Source organism: Brachypodium distachyon, chromosome 5 (genome assembly GCF_000005505.3).
Source record: "Brachypodium distachyon strain Bd21 chromosome 5, Brachypodium_distachyon_v3.0, whole genome shotgun sequence".
In the NCBI taxonomy this organism is placed as follows: Eukaryota; Viridiplantae; Streptophyta; class Magnoliopsida; order Poales; family Poaceae; genus Brachypodium; species Brachypodium distachyon.
In genome coordinates, this window is record NC_016135.3 from 5,930,943 (window position 1) to 5,953,345 (window position 22,403).

Consider the following 22,403-nt stretch of genomic DNA (forward strand, 5'->3'; position numbering starts at 1 on the left):
GTGTTCTATTTTCCAGTGGTATAACTTATGCGATATAAAACATTGAATTAGCAATTTAAGGACACGCATGGACCCTATATACTCACAGGGATACTTGCTAAGGAGATAGTACTTGGAAGCAGTAACTAGGAAATAAGGGATCTACAGACCAGCCATGCACACCTTTCCTCTTGGTCAATCAGGCAGCGCAATCAACTTTCAACCTAGTACAGTCAAAACGTAGACCGCTTTGGACAAAGGACGGCAGGACCTTCTCTTTTTTTTTTTTGACAGCAAGGCCGGCAAGACGTTCGTCCGTACAGACGCCTCTTCATAAAAAAAAACGCCTTTCTAAACAGGCGCCTCTTGTATAAACAGCTGATTCACAATCACAACAGTATCACAAGGCATCGAGAAGAGTACATTACAGCCAAAAAGGAGATGGCGGCTATAGAAGAAGATACAAGATGCCAAAGTTTACAGATAATTAGAATGAAACCAACACGTCCAGGTACCGGAGTGCCTAGGTTACTGGAGTTGCAAAGAATCGCCAGGCAGCTTCAGAGCTGCCATGTGCCTCTAGCTTTTCCATCTGTATCATGGTGTTACCTCCAACATATGATCACCCTACTCAGAATTCAAATTACTGTGAATTCACAGGAAACTAGTGCCCAGCGAAATATCACTGAAGTTGGACAGGATCTGTGCGCGGGTAGTTCCAATCTGCTGTGCCATATCGAGCTGCTCTTCTAAGGATAAGATCTCGTAACTAGAAAAGGAGTAAAATATAAATTAGGAAGAAATGTTATATGTCGATACAACATAAAAAAAATCTGCATCAATCAAGCTGATAATAGGCTACAAAAACCAGTGGTAACAGGCAGCTGGTGCACAATCACAAAGAACAGTCAAGCTGCGATTAGTGGTAACAGGCAGCTGGCGCACAATCACAAAAAACTACTGGGTTATTCTGATTTATTCTTTTTACCAATCATATTTTGTCAATCAATGTGGAGTATTGATGTGTGGTAAGCAACTTCCAAAGCAGAGTTTTGGTGACCCCTGTATGAGGGGTGACCCTTTATCTCAGACACAAGCAATAAAGGTCTCCATCTCGTCTTATTATTCCCTAGCCCCTCTACTTCTATCCACCCCCACTACTACCTGCGATCCCAGCATCCAGACACGAAAGACAACAGTCTGCCACATCACCCTAGGCAAGATTAATGCTATTAACACATCTGATGTTTAGTTTTACTGGGATACTTGCAGGAATGTAATAAAGATGTGCAGAGAACACGAGAGCCGAATAACAAGTTGTAAAGCAATAAGCTGATGTACTGCAGCTTCACTTACTATGTAAGAAGCTCAAAGTCAATGATGTTATCTGGTCCAGGGCGATGTGCCTTCCCATTGGACTTAAACTGCCTGAATGATCTTGGGTTCAGGCCACACACATGGGAGACGGCATCTACAAGCTTCCTCTGTAAGCTCTGGAGCCGGCGGAATGTCAACTCATCAACAGGTGCAATGCATCCAATGCTACCATCCAAAGTACCAAATAGAAGAGCAAAACGGTTTGTCTTCTCAGATGCCAATCCTTGAGCTGGAAGCATCTGCAGCCTCAAGAACTTGGTCATATGGGCTCCAACATGTAATTCTGCTCTTGAAAGGAGCTTCTGCCCCTTCCAGCTCTCCACCATTTTTGGAGCATAATAGAAAATCTGTATGATGAAATTAGTTAGACTGCAGCGAATAATAGGGTGAAAAAGGGCCCACCTCAATGTTCAGGCATTCAGGCTACTGCAAAGCACTCAACAGGAAGCATATACTACAATCAAGTAGTACGTCCAATTATATTTGCCAACATTTAAAAAAAATTGTAGATCAACTACCCATTGGCAGAGTAGGTGGGCCAACCTAGACTACTGCAAAGCACTCAATTATATCGGACAAGACAACCGCAAGTAGAGGGATTTAAAGTGGCATTTAAAGTTAGTATTATGATCCTTGACTCCAGATCACCAGTCGATTTTCCGACATCAAGTGCGCCAGTAGTATTGAGAATGTTTACAGTTATCCTTAATATGTTTACCACTAACCTCTGACAATGAGTACTCCTGGTAAAAGGTAATATCACAAGAACCAGTCCAGTAGTGACAGCATGATGCTTCAACACATTTGATTTAGCATTTAGAACTCATTTCTTAATAGATGACTAGCAGGTGGATCAAATAGTAAAGAAGAGTACTGAACAAAAACCAGTAATACAAAAGATTATGATAAACAAATGACCTGCAAATTCTTGTCAGAGTCAGAAACTACAAGGCTCAATGTGCTTCCATCAATTAAGAACTCTGTTGCAAAGCAATCAAGAGATCCAAAATCTTTTGCAAGCAGAGTCAATTGAGAACCTTGCTCCTTCCAGCTAAGAAAATACACACTCTTATGGATATCGCCAAACAAAACAAAATTTTTGACCTGAAAATAAAAGAATCTCAGAGCACTGCAAATTTTTCAGAACATCACACCGACCAACAAAATAAGTGTAAATGCATGTGAATGGCCACTTAGTGCATGTGGTATGCGTAATCATACTACAGACAGATTCTTACAGCATGCAGGAGCCCACTGCAACATGACATGAAACAAGAGAAAAAAATCACAATAAGGATATGAAATTAAAGCAGCATGGCAACCTAATATTTAACTCTGAAACGGATACAATTATTATGTAAAGATTGCAAATTACTGGATTATTTAACTCTGAAATGGACACAATTATTATGTAAAGATTGCAAATTACTGGATCATATAATTTTCCACAAAATGAATATAGGAATCACAGCATTGACATAGGACACAAGTGTTGAAATCAAGCAATCACAGAGCTCATGGACCTGGTTAATGGTGGCAAGAATTCACAGGGAAGACAAGAGACACGGATCTGGTACGCGAGGCTCATATCAGTTCGTTAGACAAGAGAGCATGGCTTAGATATCATATCTGCTCACAGGGCTGAGACTGACTGACCGAAATGGCTCGCTAAAGCAGAATAGAGGATATGGCAAGCACAGAAGCTTCAATGCAGAAGGCCAACAAGCTCAAACAACAGGCCTAACGCATATGATGCCCCATGACAAGAGACTAGAGTTGCTCTTCTGCAGACGGTGGCGCATGCATCCAGCGCTGGAAGGTGCACAAGTGTGAGCAGCAGAGGGCTGCACGGATGAGGAAGTGGTTGGCCTCCGACAGCACAGGGGACAGTTAAGTTTTCCACAGTGAGAGCATAAGATATTGAATTTGACGCTCAAACTTTGCATGGTTGTAGAACATGTCCTTTTGTAGTTAGTACTCCCTCCATTCCAAAATACACCTCATATAGATTTGTGCACTTGGACCAAGGCAGCTCACGTTTCTAGTGCCTGACCACTCATATTGGGTTAATAATAAATGGATGTGAGTAGTTATTGGTCGGATGCGGGTATCAAGAGAAAAATGAGGTGTATTGTGGAACAAATGAGAAAAATCTATACACGTTGTATTGTGGAATGGAGGGAGTACACTACTCTTGGGATTTTATAAACCTTTACAATTAGTCTCCAAAAAATTTGTGCTTTTTAAAAAATTGTCCATTTGGAAAGGAAATAGCCTCACAGCAGACAGTCTCTGAGATAGGAAACGCTAAGAAAGTACGACAATCCAAAACTTTGGGAGTTAGCCAATAACTAAATATCCAGTGACCATTTGCAGGATTTCAATTTACTGTTTCAATGACAGAATTCTAGCTTCTTTTTCCAGGAGGAACAGAGAAAGAAACTGATTTTTCATTTTGTAGGAGGGAGTTTTTTTTTTCGAAACTGTGTCCATTTGAGAAAATGATGCTTAGAGAAAGAAACACTAGAAGTACTTAAGCACTAATCGGATATGGAATTGACTTTTTGGAAAGAAAACTCTAAGGGAGACCCTACGGTACAAGTAGAACCCAGGTTAGTGCGAACGTACATCCGCTATATGGAATCAGAATTAGATGTTCAGTTACATTTCTCATTTCGAATTCTGCGATCCAAACAGAGCCTAGATGTAAATTGAACCAAAGGTTGTGCAATACTCACAATGTTCAAGCTCACAACATGCAAAGGGGCATCATAGAATGCAACGGCTGTCAATTCAGAACCGTTCCACTTGTTCAGTGTGATCTTCGGACCAGAAGCTATCACCAGATGACCTTGAAGCGATGCAACAGCTGATACAGCACCTTTACTCTCTTTTGAGTAGACTTCAGTTACCTGAATATAATCTTTCCATGTTAAGAAATCAATACTGTATAGCAACTGTGATTGAAGTAGGAACTATTTTCAAACGATTGCAACAGCACTCAAATACAATACCAGATTTTGAGAATTTTCACTTTTAGTGAAAGAGAACAGAAGCACCCTGCCCCGAGCAGCTACATCCTCCCCTTGAACATAAGCAGTCCCGATGGCCATCAGGGTTTCATTTTCCTTGGTTGTTGTGTTCTGAAGTGAAAATGTGTAATCTTTTGGTGAAAACATGGACATGTGGTCATCGAATTTCAGGATCGAGACATTTAAGCCCAAATATAGAAGCTAGTAAAGACAAAGATAGAAGCTGTGGCTACTTGTTCTTGCTGATTTTTTATACTAAAGACTCTCAAGCCTTTGTTTTAAACATGGAACTGAAAAGAAATACATACATGTAATGTAACAATGCGCACAGTTAGAGCATTTTCAAATGATTGCATTGGAATAGTGGACCTTGTCTCCCAACGTCCACCAGGTTTCTCCAACTCCAAAACGCGAACCTCAAATTCCTCAACAGTATAAGTCTTTTGGAGGTCATCAGCACTTGAAGCATCGTTATCCATGTGGTGAATCATTTCTTGATCAGCCATAATGGATAGAACTTGATTTAGGGGGCGAACAACCTGGAGGAACATAAAATGTGTACCTTGAACTGATAAGTGTGCTTACTTTATTACTACGTACGTCATAGTGCCAGACAACCAAAATCAAAGATTGCAATAATAAAGCAATATTATCAAATTACCACTGGAGTAGCAGGTAGAGACTACTTACAGGAACAGACACGATAAGTGGATAAAGGGACTGCTCTGCATAATATGTGACCTGATGTGGGGTACCATGCAAAGGGATCTACAAAGTGCAATATTGAGAAGGCTGTAAATAATCATTGAGATACAACTTATGCATAAATACAAATTTTACCTTTTGAACAGGCCAGTAGTTGTCATAGTTATATGCTGAGGGCAATTGACATATCTTCAGAAAACCCTAAAGAACACGAAAAATCATCAATCCTGAAATTCTAATTAGTGGTGAGAGTATCTGAGAACAATTAAAATAGCAAAGTAACTCTTTACCTGCGATGTAACATATATAAGTCCATGAGAACAATTTACATTGTGGAGAACAGTAAAGGCTTCAATGGGACCATCACATAACTGCAAAATGGAAGAGCTTAAACCTTAGGCACGATGACAGTATGATACCAATTACCAGAAGTACATATACACTAGTTGGAAGTAGCCAATAAATGCAGTGGTTAATCACACTTCACCACACAAAGCTTACAAATAAATTCTGGAAGTTGTAAGAAACACCAAATAAATTCGGACCGATTAGGCATTTCAGTATCAGCTTAAGCATGCTGCACACACATCTCATCATGGAGATGATAAAAAAGTGATTGTTAAAAATAAAAGAATAGTGATAGTGTGTGATATCGTTTAAATCTTTGCAGATCCAAAACAAATGTTTAGCGTTCAATATCAACTATGGTTGTGTTTGTCATTGCAGTGGCTTTTCAGAAGTTGCTTATTTCTCAGTCTGGATACTGTAATTAGTTGAAAGATTTATATTTAGATGTAACAGAAAAATCTTGCTGCAGTTTGTTAAATAACTGTAAATAACTAGATTCCACAGCTCACCACAGTACAGTTAAGCAACCGCAAACTGGGCCTAACTACAGAACTATGCACTCTTTCTCAAAGTGTTGTGTCATAACACCAACACTTTAACAGCGATTAAGAACCAGAACCATCTACTCCTATAACTGCAGGTGATATCATTTTGGAGAATTTATTCACATTCAAATTTGGAGATAATACATTTCAGTATGCAAAATGTATTAATGCAAAATACTTGTAAACAAGTACAGGACGTAGTCATGTGAGCATACCAGAAAAAAAATGTAGCACGGAAAGGTCAAATACAAGACAACAAAAAGCTTCAGCATAACGACATACCTGTGGATGCACCCGAAATCGTTGTCGACAAACCATAACCCAGACTGGTCTTGTGCCACTAAGAAATAATCCCTCGTAACCACCAACATTGTTAAAAATTGTGATTCTCGGTCGTGCAAGACTTGATATGTCTTCTCGTGATGTGATGTCAACAGAAACCCGGTGAAATCTCAAATTTTTTAGCCTCGAATCACTGGCATTGCCCAGATCCACAGAACCATCAGGTGATAACGAAGTACCTTTTATGTTGCTTTCCAAACCTTCATAGCAATAAGCTTGGTAACACAACAACGTGCCATCATTTAATAATCCAAAAAGGAATGGGCGACTGAACTGACCAGACCATCTATGCATCGCAAGCTCAACAATCCGAATGTTGTTTGCTACTTCTTTCTTTAGAGAAACTTTAGTTTCATCCTGTCTTCCTTCTGCACTATCCTCAGTAAAACCCTGAGCAAATGCGTCAACCAAAAGAGACTCACCAGAGAAGAAACTTCCCACAGAGAAAACTTGTCTGAAACTAGGCACTTCAAAAATTTCTAGTTTACCACTTTCATAACAAATGATGCAGTATATATCAGACTGATCCTGAGATGAACTACCACTGACATCAACTGCCACTGTAACACCACTAGATAACCATGCATCACCACGCGTCTTTCTCAGCCATGGCTCAGGACCTCTGTCATGATAAAGTGTGCATGCAGATATTCTTTCACCTCGGCTTGTTAAAGTACTGGGAGCATTGATTGAAAGAGCACAAGTAGAATGATCTGCATCAGGAAACAAAAAAACACGTATTCAGTTGCTATTTCCACAACTGGAGATAATACAAATAAGAAAAATGAAATGAGATGTTTTTCAGTCAACCGGGCATGATTATTCTGGAGCATGACAGGATGAGTAGCCTGAACCACAAGAGTTGTGTCAGCACGTTGACGGCATTGACACATTAAGGTAAGGATGAACTACTGAAGGAGAATGAGAATATTTTTTAAAAAAAATAAGGAGAATGGGAGTTAGATTGGTTTATTCTTTCTTCATAATTCCTCATCACCAAGTCCAATTATATAGAGAGGCTGATACCACCAAATCCTAAAAATACGAAATAAACCAACCTAATCGCTAATTGAAAGGAAACTACTAAAAAACAGATAAGGCATGTCCCCTGCCTCGTAGACTTAAGTGCGGCGGTGCGGCCCATGTATGTTGATGCATATAACATAGATAAAGATACAAGTTGCAAACTACGCATGCCAAATAAATTAAACGGATGTATTGGCTTTGACCTACTAGTAGTGACTCCTCGGGATTGTGGGAGCAGGAGGGCAGATCAGGTTATTCTACAATGGGGTGGTATCCAGCATGATGGCATAACCAATCTTTCAGTATGAGATTGTACAAGGATTTGTACAAGGAGGGGGAGTTATTCATACACGATCGCTTTATCTATGTAAATGATTTTCAAAAATATCCATCTGTGTCGCCCACTAGCCTGAGAACTGACATTACCCTTTATTCCTTCCAAACCTCACCAAAATTCACAGGTTATCACTGAAATAAGGATTTAAGCTAGATACTCCCTCCATTTCACAAAGGTTGGCGTATTTTGGTTCGTTAAGACAAGGCTTTGACCAAGAATTACTATATTAATATGTAACTTTTATGATACGAAATCATGATTATTAATAAGAACTTTTAATGACGAATCTATAGATATAAATTTCATGGATGGAAAAACACATATTAATGGAATTATCATTGCTCAAAGCCTTGTCTTAACGAAACAAAATACGCCAACCTTTGTGAAATGGAGGGAGTACTTCTTTTCAAACCTCACCAAAATATTCTGGAACTAGGTTTTCTACACTGCTGACAAATTTGGCCCATTTTACCATTTGTTACTTCAAATTCCATATTTTGATTGAACTTTAGACAAGGCAAGAGCCAAAGAGCATGAAATCAAAACATGCTGGACTAATGGCTAATTGGATATACTATACCTCCTACAAGAAGTTGAATAGTTCCATCAACCATCTTCAGAAGAACGTATGGATCTGCGATGGAAGCAGATGCTACTCCAAGAGGTTCAGAACCCGATGATGATGATTCTGAAGAAAGTGCAGTGAAGTTTAGCTCTTGCGTCATGAAAGAACCATCAAGCACACGAGCACCTGTGGCATATACCTGTATGACACGCCTCCTGCGAAGATCCAAACAATAATGGAATCATTAAAAAAAACTATTTAATCCCACACTGTCACAAACATAAATACATAATTGAATACTAAACTATCAAACATCACCGAGGACTCTAAACGCCAAGGTTCTAAACTGATCTTAGATCTAAAAAAAGTTATCATGTCTGTTATGTATGGGGGCCTTGCCCCACCATGGCAGCCCACAATTATGGGATAAGATCTCCAATCCCTCGGTTGGGTAGTTTATGCTTTAAATTAGGAATATATCCTTTATCTTGGGCCTTAAGCCAATTAAACATAAGATCTGCGCTTTGTTACACATAGTTTGCAAATTCTTGATATGCATTACCCCTTGTTAAAATTGATAATACATGCTAAATTGCTAATCAATACTATATGCATACTTAAAATAGACTCCAAGGTTACATGAGAGGGTATCTCATATCGCATTCTCAAGCAGCCAGGCCCAAGACAAGATCGGAGTTTGAGGTGAATTTAGCAGCACATGCAGCCTAGGTAACAAACCACGGTCAAGTATCAATGCTCTAATTATGTCCATAAAATGAACGTCATGTAATGCATATATTTTCACAGCACATAATGCCAATCAAGTATAAGATAATGTCATATAAACTAAAAAAATAGTAAGCAGCAACACACCTTCCAAACAAGTTACCAGCAGTAATGGTTGCCCCCTGAACATAGTAGTCAACTGTTTCAGTAACTTCCCCAAGATCATCACCTGTCTCAAGTACCTTTTCATAACATAATAATGTCATTCAATCAGTAACCATTTCCTCAAAAGAAATTAAAGAGGCAAGTGCAAAGGAAACAAACCAAATACATTAAACAATCACATCATATAGCTTAAGAAAACGATGATGCCAACTTGAGCCCCTGTCGTTTGGAGCTGTGACAACATAATTCCCCTGAGGCATAACTCCCCCCACCCCCTACCCCCTCCCCAAGAGTTGGTTTGGACTGTGCTACCGCATTCCTGCCATACTGGCATTGATAAGTCACCAACATGGATCTGCCGCAACAAACTGGCCCCACATGTCATGTCTCTCTCCCTCCCTCTCTCTCAACTTGAAAAAGAGAAGTCCACATTAAGTCCCTGAACTTGTCCTACGGTTTAGATTGCATTCCTGAACTTCAATTTGGTTCAAAGAAAAACCCCAAACACCCATCTATGAGAAAATGACTGGTTTCGATGCCAGTTTTGTCCTAGTCCACCATGTCATGACACAAATTTCTCTCCTCACTAGACTTCACCATGTCAGCCACCCAATGAACAAGCAGGTCACTTAACCCCATCAACTCTCTCCCCAGGACTTCTCCTCTCCCTCCCGAGCATTCTCCCACTAGACCTCTCCTGACCCCCTCTCCCTGCTCTCGCTCGGGCACGCCAGGAAAGTAGCGCCACCGTTGCTGCATCAGCTGTGGCGTGCATGGCTCCATGGCTGCGACAACGCTGCTACCACCGTGCAAAAAATTGTTTTACTGATCAATCAAGAATCACATGCATAACAGTGTTCCTGCACAATCTACTAATCTATTATGCATGTTGCATATTTCTGATTAACTTATTACTTGAGCAGCAGAGCTCGTGCCATATGGTCTTCCGGCCGCACACATTGCCGACGCCACCTGCTGTGCACCGCAGGCACGGGCACGGCTCTCTCACGGCCATATGCTGGTCGGCCAACACTTGGGGTGGGGTATAGAGGCAGGGGCGGACGCGCTAGTTTCCTGTGAGCTCAGCGGCTGCAGTGCCTTCAGCCAGGGTTCATGACGACCTGCACATGGGGAATGCTGGCCAGAGAGAGATGAGAGAAGAGAGTTGACTGGAGGGGGGAGAGAGGGAGAGAGGTCTGGACATACTGAGTTGGCGTCCACGTGGGCAAAACCAGTCAAATAGGTAGAGGGGGTTGTTTTGGACGGTATTGAGTTGGAGGTTGTATTTTCACTGGTATTTAAGTTTAGGATTGTATCTGGTTTCTATTGGGTCAAACCTCTGGTCCTGGTTTAAAACTATACCCAGCGTGCCCTGCGCCCATGATTATATTGAGGAATTTTTGGAATCCAGTTAATGTCATAGTAGTGATGGAAGCGTCCATACTGATAGAAATAGCATAACCATTTTAGTTCACGTGCCAAAGTGAAAGATCATAAATCTGCAAAGGATATGAACCAAAATGAAATGTTGTGTTACCATTGTCCGGCTCTCTAGACTTATTATCAGATATGCATGATATTCATTATCTTCAGTGGTATGTCCACGGGAACTCTTGTAGTAGACTGTCCAAATACCTCTGCAACTTGGTAATTCCACCTGGACAAGTAAAGAACAAATGTAAGTAAAGATAGAAGTAGGTAACAAGATGTTTCCATGAAAAACAACAGTGCGATATAAATCTGGACTCAACCACCAAAAAGGCAGGGGATTAACAATGGAATGAGTTGTTCAAATTCTTCAAAAGGGCATTGATGGAACTTTTAGTGTTTGAGTTGAACATTGGGATACGAACTGGTAGTAACACTGATCCTCCTATTATGCTAAGAGGGATTACCATTTGACATGCCCCCTTAGGTCTACTTAGTTGTTGATAGTACACAAAAATTAGCATTGCATAGCACCAACAAAATTCAAAACATACAAGTGTTGTCAAATTAACTAGCACCGTTGTATCACTTTGTCACTTCTACAGCAAGAATCTGAACAAAGGTAATCAGAATCATGATTCTATCATGCTATTCTATGATTTTTACGATCCAAATTGACTCGATTGATTCTACGATTCCGGTTAGTAGAATCTACGTTTTTACGATTCTACGATACCATAGGTGTTCCGGTCCGATTCAAAATCACGATTCTGACTATCAAATTCTGAACTTATGTGATTTACCTATAGGCGTCTGCCAAAAAGCAATAAGTAACCCACATGTATTAAGTCACGATGTACCATATTACATTACTGTGTGCAGTACAATGTTTACTGGTTCCACCTTACTAGTACTGCTAAGTGGTCTAATCTGCCTAAAGTCCAAAATCAAGATGGTAATGCCCCCAAACAACAGATGCAGGTGCATTATATGAACTAATGCATGCTGATCAGCTATTATAAAGCCCACAGACCACAGTGGTACCAGATGAACAAGGAAAGCAAAAAACATCATTAAGAATTAACTTCTACCCAAAAGAATGAAAGCATGTAATTGAGATGAAAAACAGGAAGAGAAATGCACCTCGGTAATCAAATCAGGGCGGATAGATTGTTGAAGGACAGAAAGTGCTCCATTCTTACCGTGACCAGAACAACACACCTGAAATAGAGTTAATATTGTTACAAAGAGAGTAGCTGAAACAGAGAACAACAGAACTACGCCTTAATAATTGAATCACAACAAATAGACTGTTGAATTTCCGTTCACTAGTTCACAAAAGTGGCAGTGACAGAGGTACTGATGCAGAAGTGAATGTAAAATATTAAGGTCACACATCATGAGCTAATTGTAATGACACGTTAGTTCAGGATGTGTGATTTAAATAGCATGTATGGAGGAATATCGAAGGAATCAACGTATCCAGTATATGGACAGAGAAACAACTATTCTGATCGTATGCTATTCCTTATTTATGTATCTATTATATTTACCCTTACATTCCACTACTTGTCAGGTTTCAACCCGCCCATAGTTGTAAGAATACTGGAACCCCACAGGGAAACCATTAACAGCCCCTTTCCACATAGATTCAATAAGATATTCTCTAAATGTCTGTATCTTTCTTGTTTTTCAACTTGTTTCCTTGACCACAATATCATATGAAATTGTAAATTCTTAATAGAATTTAATCCCCATAACCGGCTAGGCGGCTAGCACTGATCCCATAAACCACCAGGGTTTCTGATAACCCGCTAGCCACAAGCAGGATTTGGAACCTTAATTGTAATACAATATCAACCTCCAAATCAATAATAAACCATATGCACATTCAACAACAGAAGATAGTACAGCTGGAAGCCTGAAACATAGACCTAATTATAACCAAAGACTGAAGAGAAATTCCATGCAACTAACCAACTCATAATTGCTTTGCTTTGCATTTCCTGTAGCGTTGGGATCTGCGTTGACTCTTAAACCATACGAAAAATCTTTCAGAGGACCAACATTGACCAATGCATCTCTTACAACATATGAGATTTTCTGTAAAGTATTAAGTGAAACAAATCAGCGACAGTAAGAAACAATAGCAAGCAACTACCGTATTATACACAGTATTGATGCATCATGTATACTCAAAATAGTACAAGAAAGTGGTAAACAACAAGAGACTATATAATGGATTGCCTACGCACAGAACATGATTCTAGACTAAAATTGCATATAAATAGATAACTACCATGCAACTGAAAGTAACATGCAGACCTGCGCTGATTCTAGACTGTTCGGCAACATATTATTCTGAAAAGAAAGTTCCTCAACACTGGTCACGTCCTGCAAAATGTCAGAAGGCACCCTCTTCAGGCGCTTTGAAAAAGGCAGGTCACCTTCAATATCAGCAGACCGCTACAAAAGCAGATCACCAAATATCAGCAAACACTGATTCAAGAAAAAGTAGCTTAGTACAACTTTGACTATTAACTTTTGTAGTATTGGTAAACCATATATAGAAGTGCAATATTGATTGCTCCCTACATCCAGAAATACAAGGTCAATTTGGAGGATCACAGAAAACAAAGAAAAATCCTCATGAGTAGCGTGTGGTAGTTAGCACTTTTTGGTTTTCGGTTAGGCAATGGAAGTATGTAGTTTTCTCTTGTAACAAGGAGCAATTAAGTTATGCATGCATGTGCACAAATCAACAATTAAGATACGAGTTACGAGGAGTTTTTTGTGCTAGCAATGTGGGAGGGCAGTTAACAATTTAACAATGTGGACATGTATTTTTGGAATTTCAGATTTGGGATTTGACCTTATATTTTTTGGATGGAGGGAGTAGTAAACACCATACATAAAAGTGTGGAAAGTTTAAAAGTATAAGTGACACTTCCCTGTCTACTCTGTATGCCATTTTCATCAAGCAACAATGTTTCAGGTCCAGGTTTGAACATAGTACTCAAGTGTCACATTCAAGTCCTGTATAATTTGTGCATGGGATTGATTTTGACGATGCTTAATTGATTCGAATACTTGAATGCTTTGAAATAAAACACAAGGAAATTTCATAGCTATTAAGGTAAATGGTAAAGATCCTTGAACTCTTGAACAACTCCAACGTTGTGCTAAACAAAAGTTTGATTTGGAATTCTTTCCTGCAATCTGAACACTCACTATGAGAACATTTGTTAAGATCCGTGTCCTCTGTTTGTTTCCATTCCAGATAATCCCTTACAGCGAGAGTTATTTAAACCAGAGCGACAATAAACCTGGCAGGAGCACTGCCTATTCATTAAAAAAGGGGGAAAATAAGGTACTTACAAGATACGTCATTTTTAAGGAAAACATACAAGAAAAAAACCCAGAGTGACAATAGAACCAGTGAAGCCACTGGTTCAGCAAGTCATCAATCCAACAGCTGGTACATTGGTTGAGACACTGGTTTTTAATATATGATATTTGAATATTTGGTTTCATTGGTTTCATATACATGTTAAGGTCAACATTAATAATCAACTCTGCACATTGTGATGTTGCATCATATCGCATTGTGTTTCATTTCAACTGGTTTTGCCTCTTTTTCAGCTTCTAGGTCCCAGCAGCTGAAGCCAAAAAGAACACAATGCTTGTGCAGCTTCTCTCCCCAGCCCACCCGCCTATTCCGATATATGAGAAAAAGCGCCCAGAACCCAGCTTCCTGAGCTTCCCAATCGCTGCATTTCTGTTTGCCCTCAAACTTGTGAACATATTAATGGTGATATGCCACCACATACACCCAATATCCCACCTAACTCCTCATCCTGCATGGCCCCGCCGTCTCACCTCTCCGCCCCAGCTCATCGCCTCCTGCACCCGCCCCCGTCCAACCCCTGTCCATGGTCGTTGTCCAGCCCGTCCAACTCCATTCAAGCTTGTCCACTCACATTACTGAGCTCGTTCGCCCCAGGACGCAGAGCTCCATCCACTGCCCAACCCCCGTCCCACGTACCCTGACTTGATGGATCTTCAATAGTGCTGCTCACTATTTTCCGGTTGCAAGGGAATCCATCGCAGCAGCAGCTTGTCAATTTGAAACTATGGAGGGAGTGGGGCCATCAAAGGGGAGCCAGAACAGATGCGTTATCATTGAGGAGATCAGGAGAGCCAACGTGCCGCCATCACATTGAGTTATGTTATCTGTGGCTCGTCAACTAAAGTCATGGTGCCACCTTCGACAAGAATCATGATAGCAGCTAGCTTCAGCATAGTCAAGCCAGAGCGGTGGTGTCTGCAAGGGGGAGCAAGTTCATCTGGTTGTTTTCAAGAACTGGTGCATGGACAGTCTTTGAAGCAAGAAAAGCCGGCATAGTCCATGCTTCTGGACTTTTCCAGTCTAACCAGGATCTGGTCGGTTCTAGTAACTATGCTTAAAACATTCAACAGCAAGCCATTACAAGAAACAGAGCATGTGAAAAAATAATTCATGCACTTGACAAGTCGAGAACGGTATCTCAAAACATACCTCATCTGCTATATCTGGTATGACAGATGTAGGCACACCACAAGAAAATTGCACGAGAAGGCTGTCCCCCACACGGCTACCAAGGAAAAAGAATGAACTTCCAATAGTCGTAACACCCTGTGCACGAATATATCAATGACATAAGAGAATACCGGCATCCCATGGGCTGGTAATATTACCAAATAAAAAGAAGGCAAATAAACACAACATGAGCATAAGTAACCAACCGAACTGATAACAGATGCTTTTGACTTCATAAGATCTAATTTTTGCACCGTTCTGCAAAAGAAAAGAAGCCGATATTGATCAATTCTGGCATTCCTACAGAATCTGGAACGGTTGCACAAACAATAGGAGAGATGATGATCTGTATAATGATAATACCTCCCATCGTAAACTACTGTAAGTAACAGCATTTCTCCAGTCTTCGCCGAGAACATTACAATGTCATTGGATAACCATGTCGCTTTAGCTGCATCAAGCTCAACATGGAAATTGACCTTATGAATTTCCGGGCTGCGAACCACAAAGACATACATCAATATATGGTGAAAAATGCATGGTATATAGAAGCCAATTACTCATCATAGATACGATCCACCCTATCTTGATCCAAGAACTTGTTCGATGCTAGTAAATAAGATTAAGAGAACATGCCAAAGCTAGGTTAAGCATTTCATCTGCTATATTTCAAAAGGTGATTTCTCTGGTTTTGATTACTATGGTGCCACAGGTGATAATGTTCAGACAGATCAAATAATGGAGAAAAAACATTAGTAACATGTCTGTTAACACCAGTTTTCCTGGATAATAGGTGGAGGAAGTAAAGGTTCCAAGCAAATCAATCAATGCAAGTTTCTGAACTTCAACAACGCCTTGTGGAAGAGTGCATATACAACATCAGCTTAGCAAGCGGTGGTGGATAGGCATAGCAGACAACATAAACATCAATGTGTGATGCTCTAGGATTCTTCAATTTACAATTACATCCATTCATCACGATGGTTTAAACTATACAGATCAGAAATCACATTTTATATCTTTCTCTCTGCTCTTAATTCATAATCCATACACCATTAGTCTTAAATTTGCAAGGCTTCACCATTGATTGAATAGGAAGATAAGAAGGTTTTTTAGTCGTAGGGATCCTATTCTTAGGGGCCAGCCAGGTCAATCTGCACAATCAACATGCATGGCCCCAAAGAATAGGATCCCTAGTTGACTAAGAAACCATAGTCCAATATTTCCTATTTAAATCAATCTCTTGACGAGCTAAATAAATGTCTTCATAATTAAATACTCCCTACTTTCCATATTATAAGGCATATGATTTTTGTCCTAAGTCAAACTATTTAAAGTTTGACCAAGTTTATAGGAAAAAATAGCAGCATCTGCAATACCAATCATATGACTTATAATTTGGAAAGGAGGGAGTAACCTTATACTTTTATATCTAAGGAAGGTACAAGGTGCTGCCATGCTCCTGCGGTCATGCCTTACGTCTTAATTGGCCTAGCATGTCATGCGCCATAACAGCCACGTTGTAGGTAAAGAGTTGTTCACACCGCATGGTAGGACAGTAGCCTCACAATAGCACATAAGTTCATGCGCATCTTCTTCTAACGTGTCAATCACTGATTAGGAGCTGCTGCGTGTGGGGGTTCCAATTCGGCCCGACCTGGCCTCGTGCAGGTCCAGTGTCCACTCCGTCCACGACGCCAGATTCGTGTCTGCCGCCAAGTCTGCGCTTGAGGCTGTCGCTGACCAGGTCACAAGGCTCACCTTCTACATTCAACTGCGATCCCGCTTCCTCGGCCATGTCCTGGGCTCTGCCGGCTTGCCCTCAGCCGGCAACAAGAGGATCCACCGCCAACTCAAGTTTTTCCCGGGGCGTTACAACATTGGCCACTGTGGCATCGCTGGCACCAGGTGGAGCCTGATGTGTGGACCCTATTGTCAGTTTTGGTGTCAATTTGTGCAAAACACCACGACCAGTGCTTTGCGATTCAGCTCGTCCCAAAATCGGTGTTTTTTTAAAATAGGTTAAAAAGGTGGTGGTTAAAGAAAGATTAAAAAGTGGTGGTCATGTTCACCAACCAGCTCAAATGTAGTACTAGTTTTTTTGTAATTTACTCGACTCTTTTTTAATCTAAACTCCATCACCTAAAATTTTATCCTTCATCCGCCACTGGGAGGGAGTACAAATCTATAAATATCTTGGAAATAATCAACCAGAAAAAGGCACTGTATTTTTAATGAGATCTGAGAATGGACACGCAAAATTTTCTACCAATAGCAAAGCTAAGAATGTCATCAGAAATTAGACTTAAGCATCACAATAGTACCTTCCATCTGGCTGTGATGCGAAATTATTGAGCGCAAGGGAACAAGAAGTGGACTGCAATAACAAAGAAATTCAAAATTCAGCGACTCAGAATCAGCAAATAAAAAATAAAGTAAGCCCATCCACCATATGTATTTAGAGGGACCAAACCTGACTGTGATAATGGATCGAATTTGCACAGATCACAAGAACACCGCTAATAGGTGGAGGCACAGAAAGAATTTGGTACGCATCATGCGGTATGTTCTGAAAGAAAAAAAAAACTTTGTAATGATTATTTAAATTTTGCATATCAAAGTAAAATACAAGGCAGATCATGTGCAGAAGAAAGGAGATGCCAAAGCTTACAATCCTAGACCGTAGTATATTACAAAAGCATTAGTGAAAGAACATAGAAATAGATGTGGAAGGTACCGAAGACAGAAATGTCAAAGCTTACAATCAGTATTATATACTTACAGCAGCAGACCATATCATTGGGTGTTGCTTCAATGTCATGCTAATACTAAATGCAGATATCATGCATGTATGGTGCTTTGATGAGATACGCCCAGCCCATGTAGGCTCTCGCTCATGTAGTATGACCAATACAGGTTCAATGTAACCTGAAGAAATCATAGAAGGAAAATGGCATGAATAGGACAGTTCCACATTTGGATAGTGGTAAACCCAGTGGTGAACATATGGATGAAATCATTTGGGGTCATTATGAATGGAGTATCACAGGAATGTTTTCTCAAAGGTCCACGTGTAACATGCAAATGCAGAAAAGTACAGGATTTTTGGAGTCATCCCTACAATAAAGAAAAGTGTGGAAAATTTCTAAAATATTCCTTCAAAAATCCTTTGTTCTGAACAGGCCTTTATTTAAGTTAATTTCTGCAAGAACAAGATTATTGAACACTTTTAAGACCTAGTATTTGACACATTTAGACTTCTTATGCATTTGGCGTACATCAAAGTACGTGGAACATTGGAGGCTAATGCGCTACAATCATGAGAGGCTACAATGAGGACAACTGGAGATCTTACCAGCAGTTATGAGTGTAGTTAATATGCAAAAAAATTCAATGGTTTAAACAGGCATGCAACATTTTATTACTGTACATTCTATGCTGGTATTGCAAGCAGGTTGAAGACAAATCTATTTCTTGTCCTCGTAGTGCAAGTAAATAACCAAACTGTATTAGGGTACATAAGTCAAATTTCATGCTACCTACATATTTGTTGTGAGGTATATCCCACTAATGAGCTGTGAAACACACAAGATACAACTATTTGAGGGTAGTCAAGCTGTGAAATGCATCAACAAGCACACAGATATGATGATTAAAATGAATAGTTAAAACTTGAAAGACATCCAACATTCATGGCAGGAGCCTCATATGGAAGAATAGAGAAGCATAACGCCAGTGTGAACTATTAAATACATACTTAAAAATGATCTAAGACAAGTTTTAAAAGGCTGATAGAAAGCATGCAACTAAGCACTACGCCCTAGTTACATGCTCTATGCAATAAAGTTCAACATAATTTAGAAAAGCGTGGATGATAATATTGAAGGTATAGGATGCGCAACTAAATACAAAGAGATATCTTATCTCAATCTTCTCACCATGTACAAATGTAAAATCTTTGACATGATTCGTATCTAAAGCGCGCAAGTCAATCAAGTATGATGACTCGATACGAACAGCAGCAGAACTCAATGCACGTGTAGGTTCATCTTCTCCCACTAAGCTCTGCCCAACCTAATACAGTACACAAGGAGTTACAAATAAATATATCAAGAATAATAATATATTGGTAAGTCTACTGGCCTGAAAAAGGAATCATGGTGCATATAACTAGTTTAGAAGTTCAACCAATAAATCCGAAATCTAAAAGCAAGTTATCAAAATGATATGAATCTGCTACTAAAGAAATTTGTTTAACAAAACAAGAGACATAAAGAACAATAAAACTAATTCGCAGTTGATTAAATTATGTGATGAGTCAACGAAATAAAACCTGAGCAGACTTCAGAATGATCATCTGTAGTCCATAAACAAGTGCAGCACCACATCTTCCTAGTGGATCAGATTTTATGACAGGACCCCAGGCAAATGATTCCCTGCCTCTTTTCAGATGCTGCCATTCCGGGCCCTCAAAGCAATGCATTGAGCTGAAATATCAAGATTAATAATCTGATAAAGATAGCGTGTAAATTTGTAGCAAGGGCAAGATAGAAAACTAGATTCGGTAAAGGGATGTGCTTATATGCTTTGTAACTAATTTTTTGCGCAATTGTCAAAGCACCAGCCATTACTTAATACCAGACGTCTTATTGATCCAGTGGTTCAGCCCATACCCCCATAACCGCATTGAGTCGCAACTGCATGCATCTATCTTGATCTGTTGTCGTCAATGTTCTACAGACTCACGGAGGCCTGTTTGCGGCACCCGTCGGCCATCGCTGCCTTGAGCAAGCCGATGTGAGGTGTGTTAATGCCTCGTCTACCTGCTGTGCAGGGCTGCAGGCCCTAGCTGCCATTGGCCACGCTGCTGCTTCTCTCTCGCCGACAACATGGTAGGCCATTGCAGACCAGACGATGTGTCGATGGTGCTCGCACTATTGCCTGGCACTAGTGATCGAGATCAAGTTGCGGCCACTGGCCAGCATCAAGAGTGGCCCTATGAACCCACTACTTTTGCAGCGGTTGAGAAGAATCAGGATAGTTGTTGGCTATGGCATGCGGAGCTATTTAGGTGTGACCAGATTGCCTTACTTAAAAACGGCTTAGGGGAAAAGTTCACTTAATTTAGCCATTAACTTTGCTTCAAAAATTGTGCAACTGTTTTTCAGAAAGCACAGGAGCACTTCTCTCGGTAGAAGAGAATTGCAGGATCTCTTTGTTTCGCAGGATTGCATTGTCATGCCACCTTGAATGCAAAATGATTGGATGGTTGTTTGACTGCACTATAAGAAAAAATTACAATTTGACCCTTTTGCCTCTCTTTTTTCAAAAGTTGTCTATCTCAAACCTAAAAGAGGCTCTACTTTTAGGTCTATCGACATCAGAAAGAGCCATAAAAACAAAAATGGAAGGCACTACTCGGTACTGATATCAACGTCTGTGAGAGAAACAAAAGGGATGGCACGGACGTAGTTCAAAAGGGTTGACCTTAAGCTTTTGGATGAACTTAGGCTTGTGGGCAGCCCACAAGCAAAAGAATTTTATTTTTCTCCATCTTTCTCTTACAAAGTAGCTACATCAACAAGTCTCGTGGGTCCTAAATTGTGGCAAATGTGACCTTATACTCCACAAGCTTCATTGGTCCTAGCTTATGGCAAAGTTGGTATTATACATAAGAGATGCCCTAAAGCTGTAATGCCTTCTCTTTAGATAGTACTAAGGTAATATTATTTTCATAGTAATTGAAAATCATTGTGTTTATTGCTCTCGTGATTGATAAGTTCTCTCGGTGCCAAAATTCAAAAAAGCATGTGCTGCTATTCAGCTACATTTTTTAGCCACATGTTTCTGTGCAACTATTGCAACAGAGAAAACTACATTCGAAATAAACAAATGTGTATCAGCTATAAATATGAGGCAGCAGTGTGCATACCTAGTCCGAAGGCCATGGATGGCGTCGTCGAATTCCAAACAAGTTATCTTAGCATCTCTGAAAGCAAGTGCAATGGAATCTCGCCTATTTTCTGCCCCATCCGACAAAATAGCCATTGACTCAATGTTCCCATGGAGCCTACATGCCATTCAGAAATTACCGCACGCTTTAATTCCTGAAATACAAAACAAGACGTAAATCCAAAGAAGCATGAGACTGCTAGGTCCGCACCTGTAATGGCACACAAGCTCCAGGCGAGCCCCTGAGATCCCGTCAAATACGGCACCAGATGACGAGGACGGCTGCGCGCCACCGGCACCATCCGCGGCTGCCGCATCCGCCCTCACGGCGTACACCTCGAGAACGTTCGCGGCCGCCACAACAAGGTTGGGGGTGGGGCCTAGGCGCTTCGGATGCCTCGCCGCCGCCACCAAGCCGACGTCGCCTTCCGGCCCTGAGGCCGCCGCCGCTGAGCAGAAGGCGGCGGCGTCGGAGGGGCAATGGGTGATGAAGCCGGCGGCGCAGTGGTCGATGCCCGTGGGCCAGTGCATCATCTTGTACGCCGCGTAGCTCATCTTCGTGGAGGTAGGGGGCTAAGCCCTCCGCTGTCTAGGGTTTTGCAGATTTCGTTTGAAATGTTTAGAGCCGGCGGAGGAAGACGCGCCTTCCGACGGATGGGGCAGCCGAGAATCGAACTGGAGGTATGTGTATGTCAGACCCCTAATTTCTGTCTGGATTTTTTTTTCCACTCTTACTATTCATTCGGCCGAACTTGCGGCACGGTCGATTGGGTAAGCCCGTCGCTCACCCAAGCCCCGGTGCGCTCCGATCGGACGGCCGCACGCGCCAGGCGCCCCGCGGCTCGCCCAACGAGCCGGACGCCCGGACTCCTGGCTAATTTTTTTTATATAATACTATATTTTTAATCATTTTTGGCCCAGCCGAATGGGTCCAGTCAGCCTGGCCCATGCCGATTAGGCCCAGTCGGCCTCGGCCAGGCCGACTGCAGGCCTTGGCCAGGCCGCCTGCCGAGCGTGCGGCGCCTCCACGAGCCAGTCGGCCTCGCCGGGGCCGAAAGCGACCTGGTGTCTTTTCCCTTTTTCCTTTTTCACTTTCCCTTCCCATTCCTCCCGTGCGTGCCCGAGCAGCCCAGTTTCTTCCTCCTCTGCTCGTTCTCACAGCAGCCAGCTCCTTCTCTTCTTCTCTTCTGTGTTCTTCATTTTCTCCTCAAATGCCCCCATTTTCTAGCCCAAATTAGTGCATTTTGATCCCATTTAACCCACAAAATCACATCCCCTACCTAGTTGGCACCCAAAG

General features: G+C 41.1%; 1 protein-coding gene across 4 annotated transcripts; it reads right to left on the reverse strand.

Annotated features, from left to right (window-relative positions):
- Positions 1-309: 309 nt before the first annotated feature.
- Positions 310-21,814, reverse strand: LOC100831691 (probable cleavage and polyadenylation specificity factor subunit 1). 4 transcript variants are annotated; one of them, XM_010241434.3, is made up of 26 exons: positions 21,318-21,811; positions 21,087-21,224; positions 19,488-19,641; positions 19,093-19,228; positions 17,937-18,082; positions 17,628-17,723; positions 17,479-17,531; positions 15,518-15,649; positions 15,361-15,412; positions 15,134-15,250; positions 12,901-12,969; positions 12,553-12,678; positions 11,719-11,796; positions 10,685-10,804; positions 9,130-9,224; positions 8,272-8,471; positions 6,269-7,041; positions 5,384-5,464; positions 5,229-5,294; positions 5,079-5,156; positions 4,697-4,927; positions 4,371-4,499; positions 4,095-4,268; positions 2,275-2,460; positions 1,336-1,703; positions 310-748 (listed from the first exon to the last, which is right to left on the reverse strand). In XM_010241434.3, exons 1-26 carry the CDS (start codon positions 21,659-21,661, stop codon positions 634-636), a joined length of 4,257 nt encoding a protein of 1,418 aa, XP_010239736.1. In that variant the 5' UTR covers positions 21,662-21,811; the 3' UTR covers positions 310-633. The 4 variants fall into 4 exon arrangements, 3 of the variants coding, with proteins under 3 accessions (XP_010239736.1, XP_003579318.1, XP_014751506.1); XM_003579270.4 differs by having other exon boundaries at positions 12,901-13,041; XM_014896020.2 differs by lacking the exon at positions 2,275-2,460 and having other exon boundaries at positions 12,901-13,041; positions 21,318-21,812.
- Positions 21,815-22,403: the final 589 nt, after the last annotated feature.

Coding starts and splice junctions, on each gene's coding strand:
- LOC100831691 (XM_003579270.4), bottom strand. CDS start 21,661: ATGAGCTACGCGGCGTACAAGATGATGCACTGGCCCACGGGCATCGAC. Junction 15,413..15,517: donor ACAGTAGTTTACGATGGGAG/GTATTATCATTA, acceptor TTTCTTTTGCAG/AACGGTGCAAAAATTAGATC. Junction 4,269..4,370: donor GTGAAAATTCTCAAAATCTG/GTATTGTATTTG, acceptor GATTATATTCAG/GTAACTGAAGTCTACTCAAA.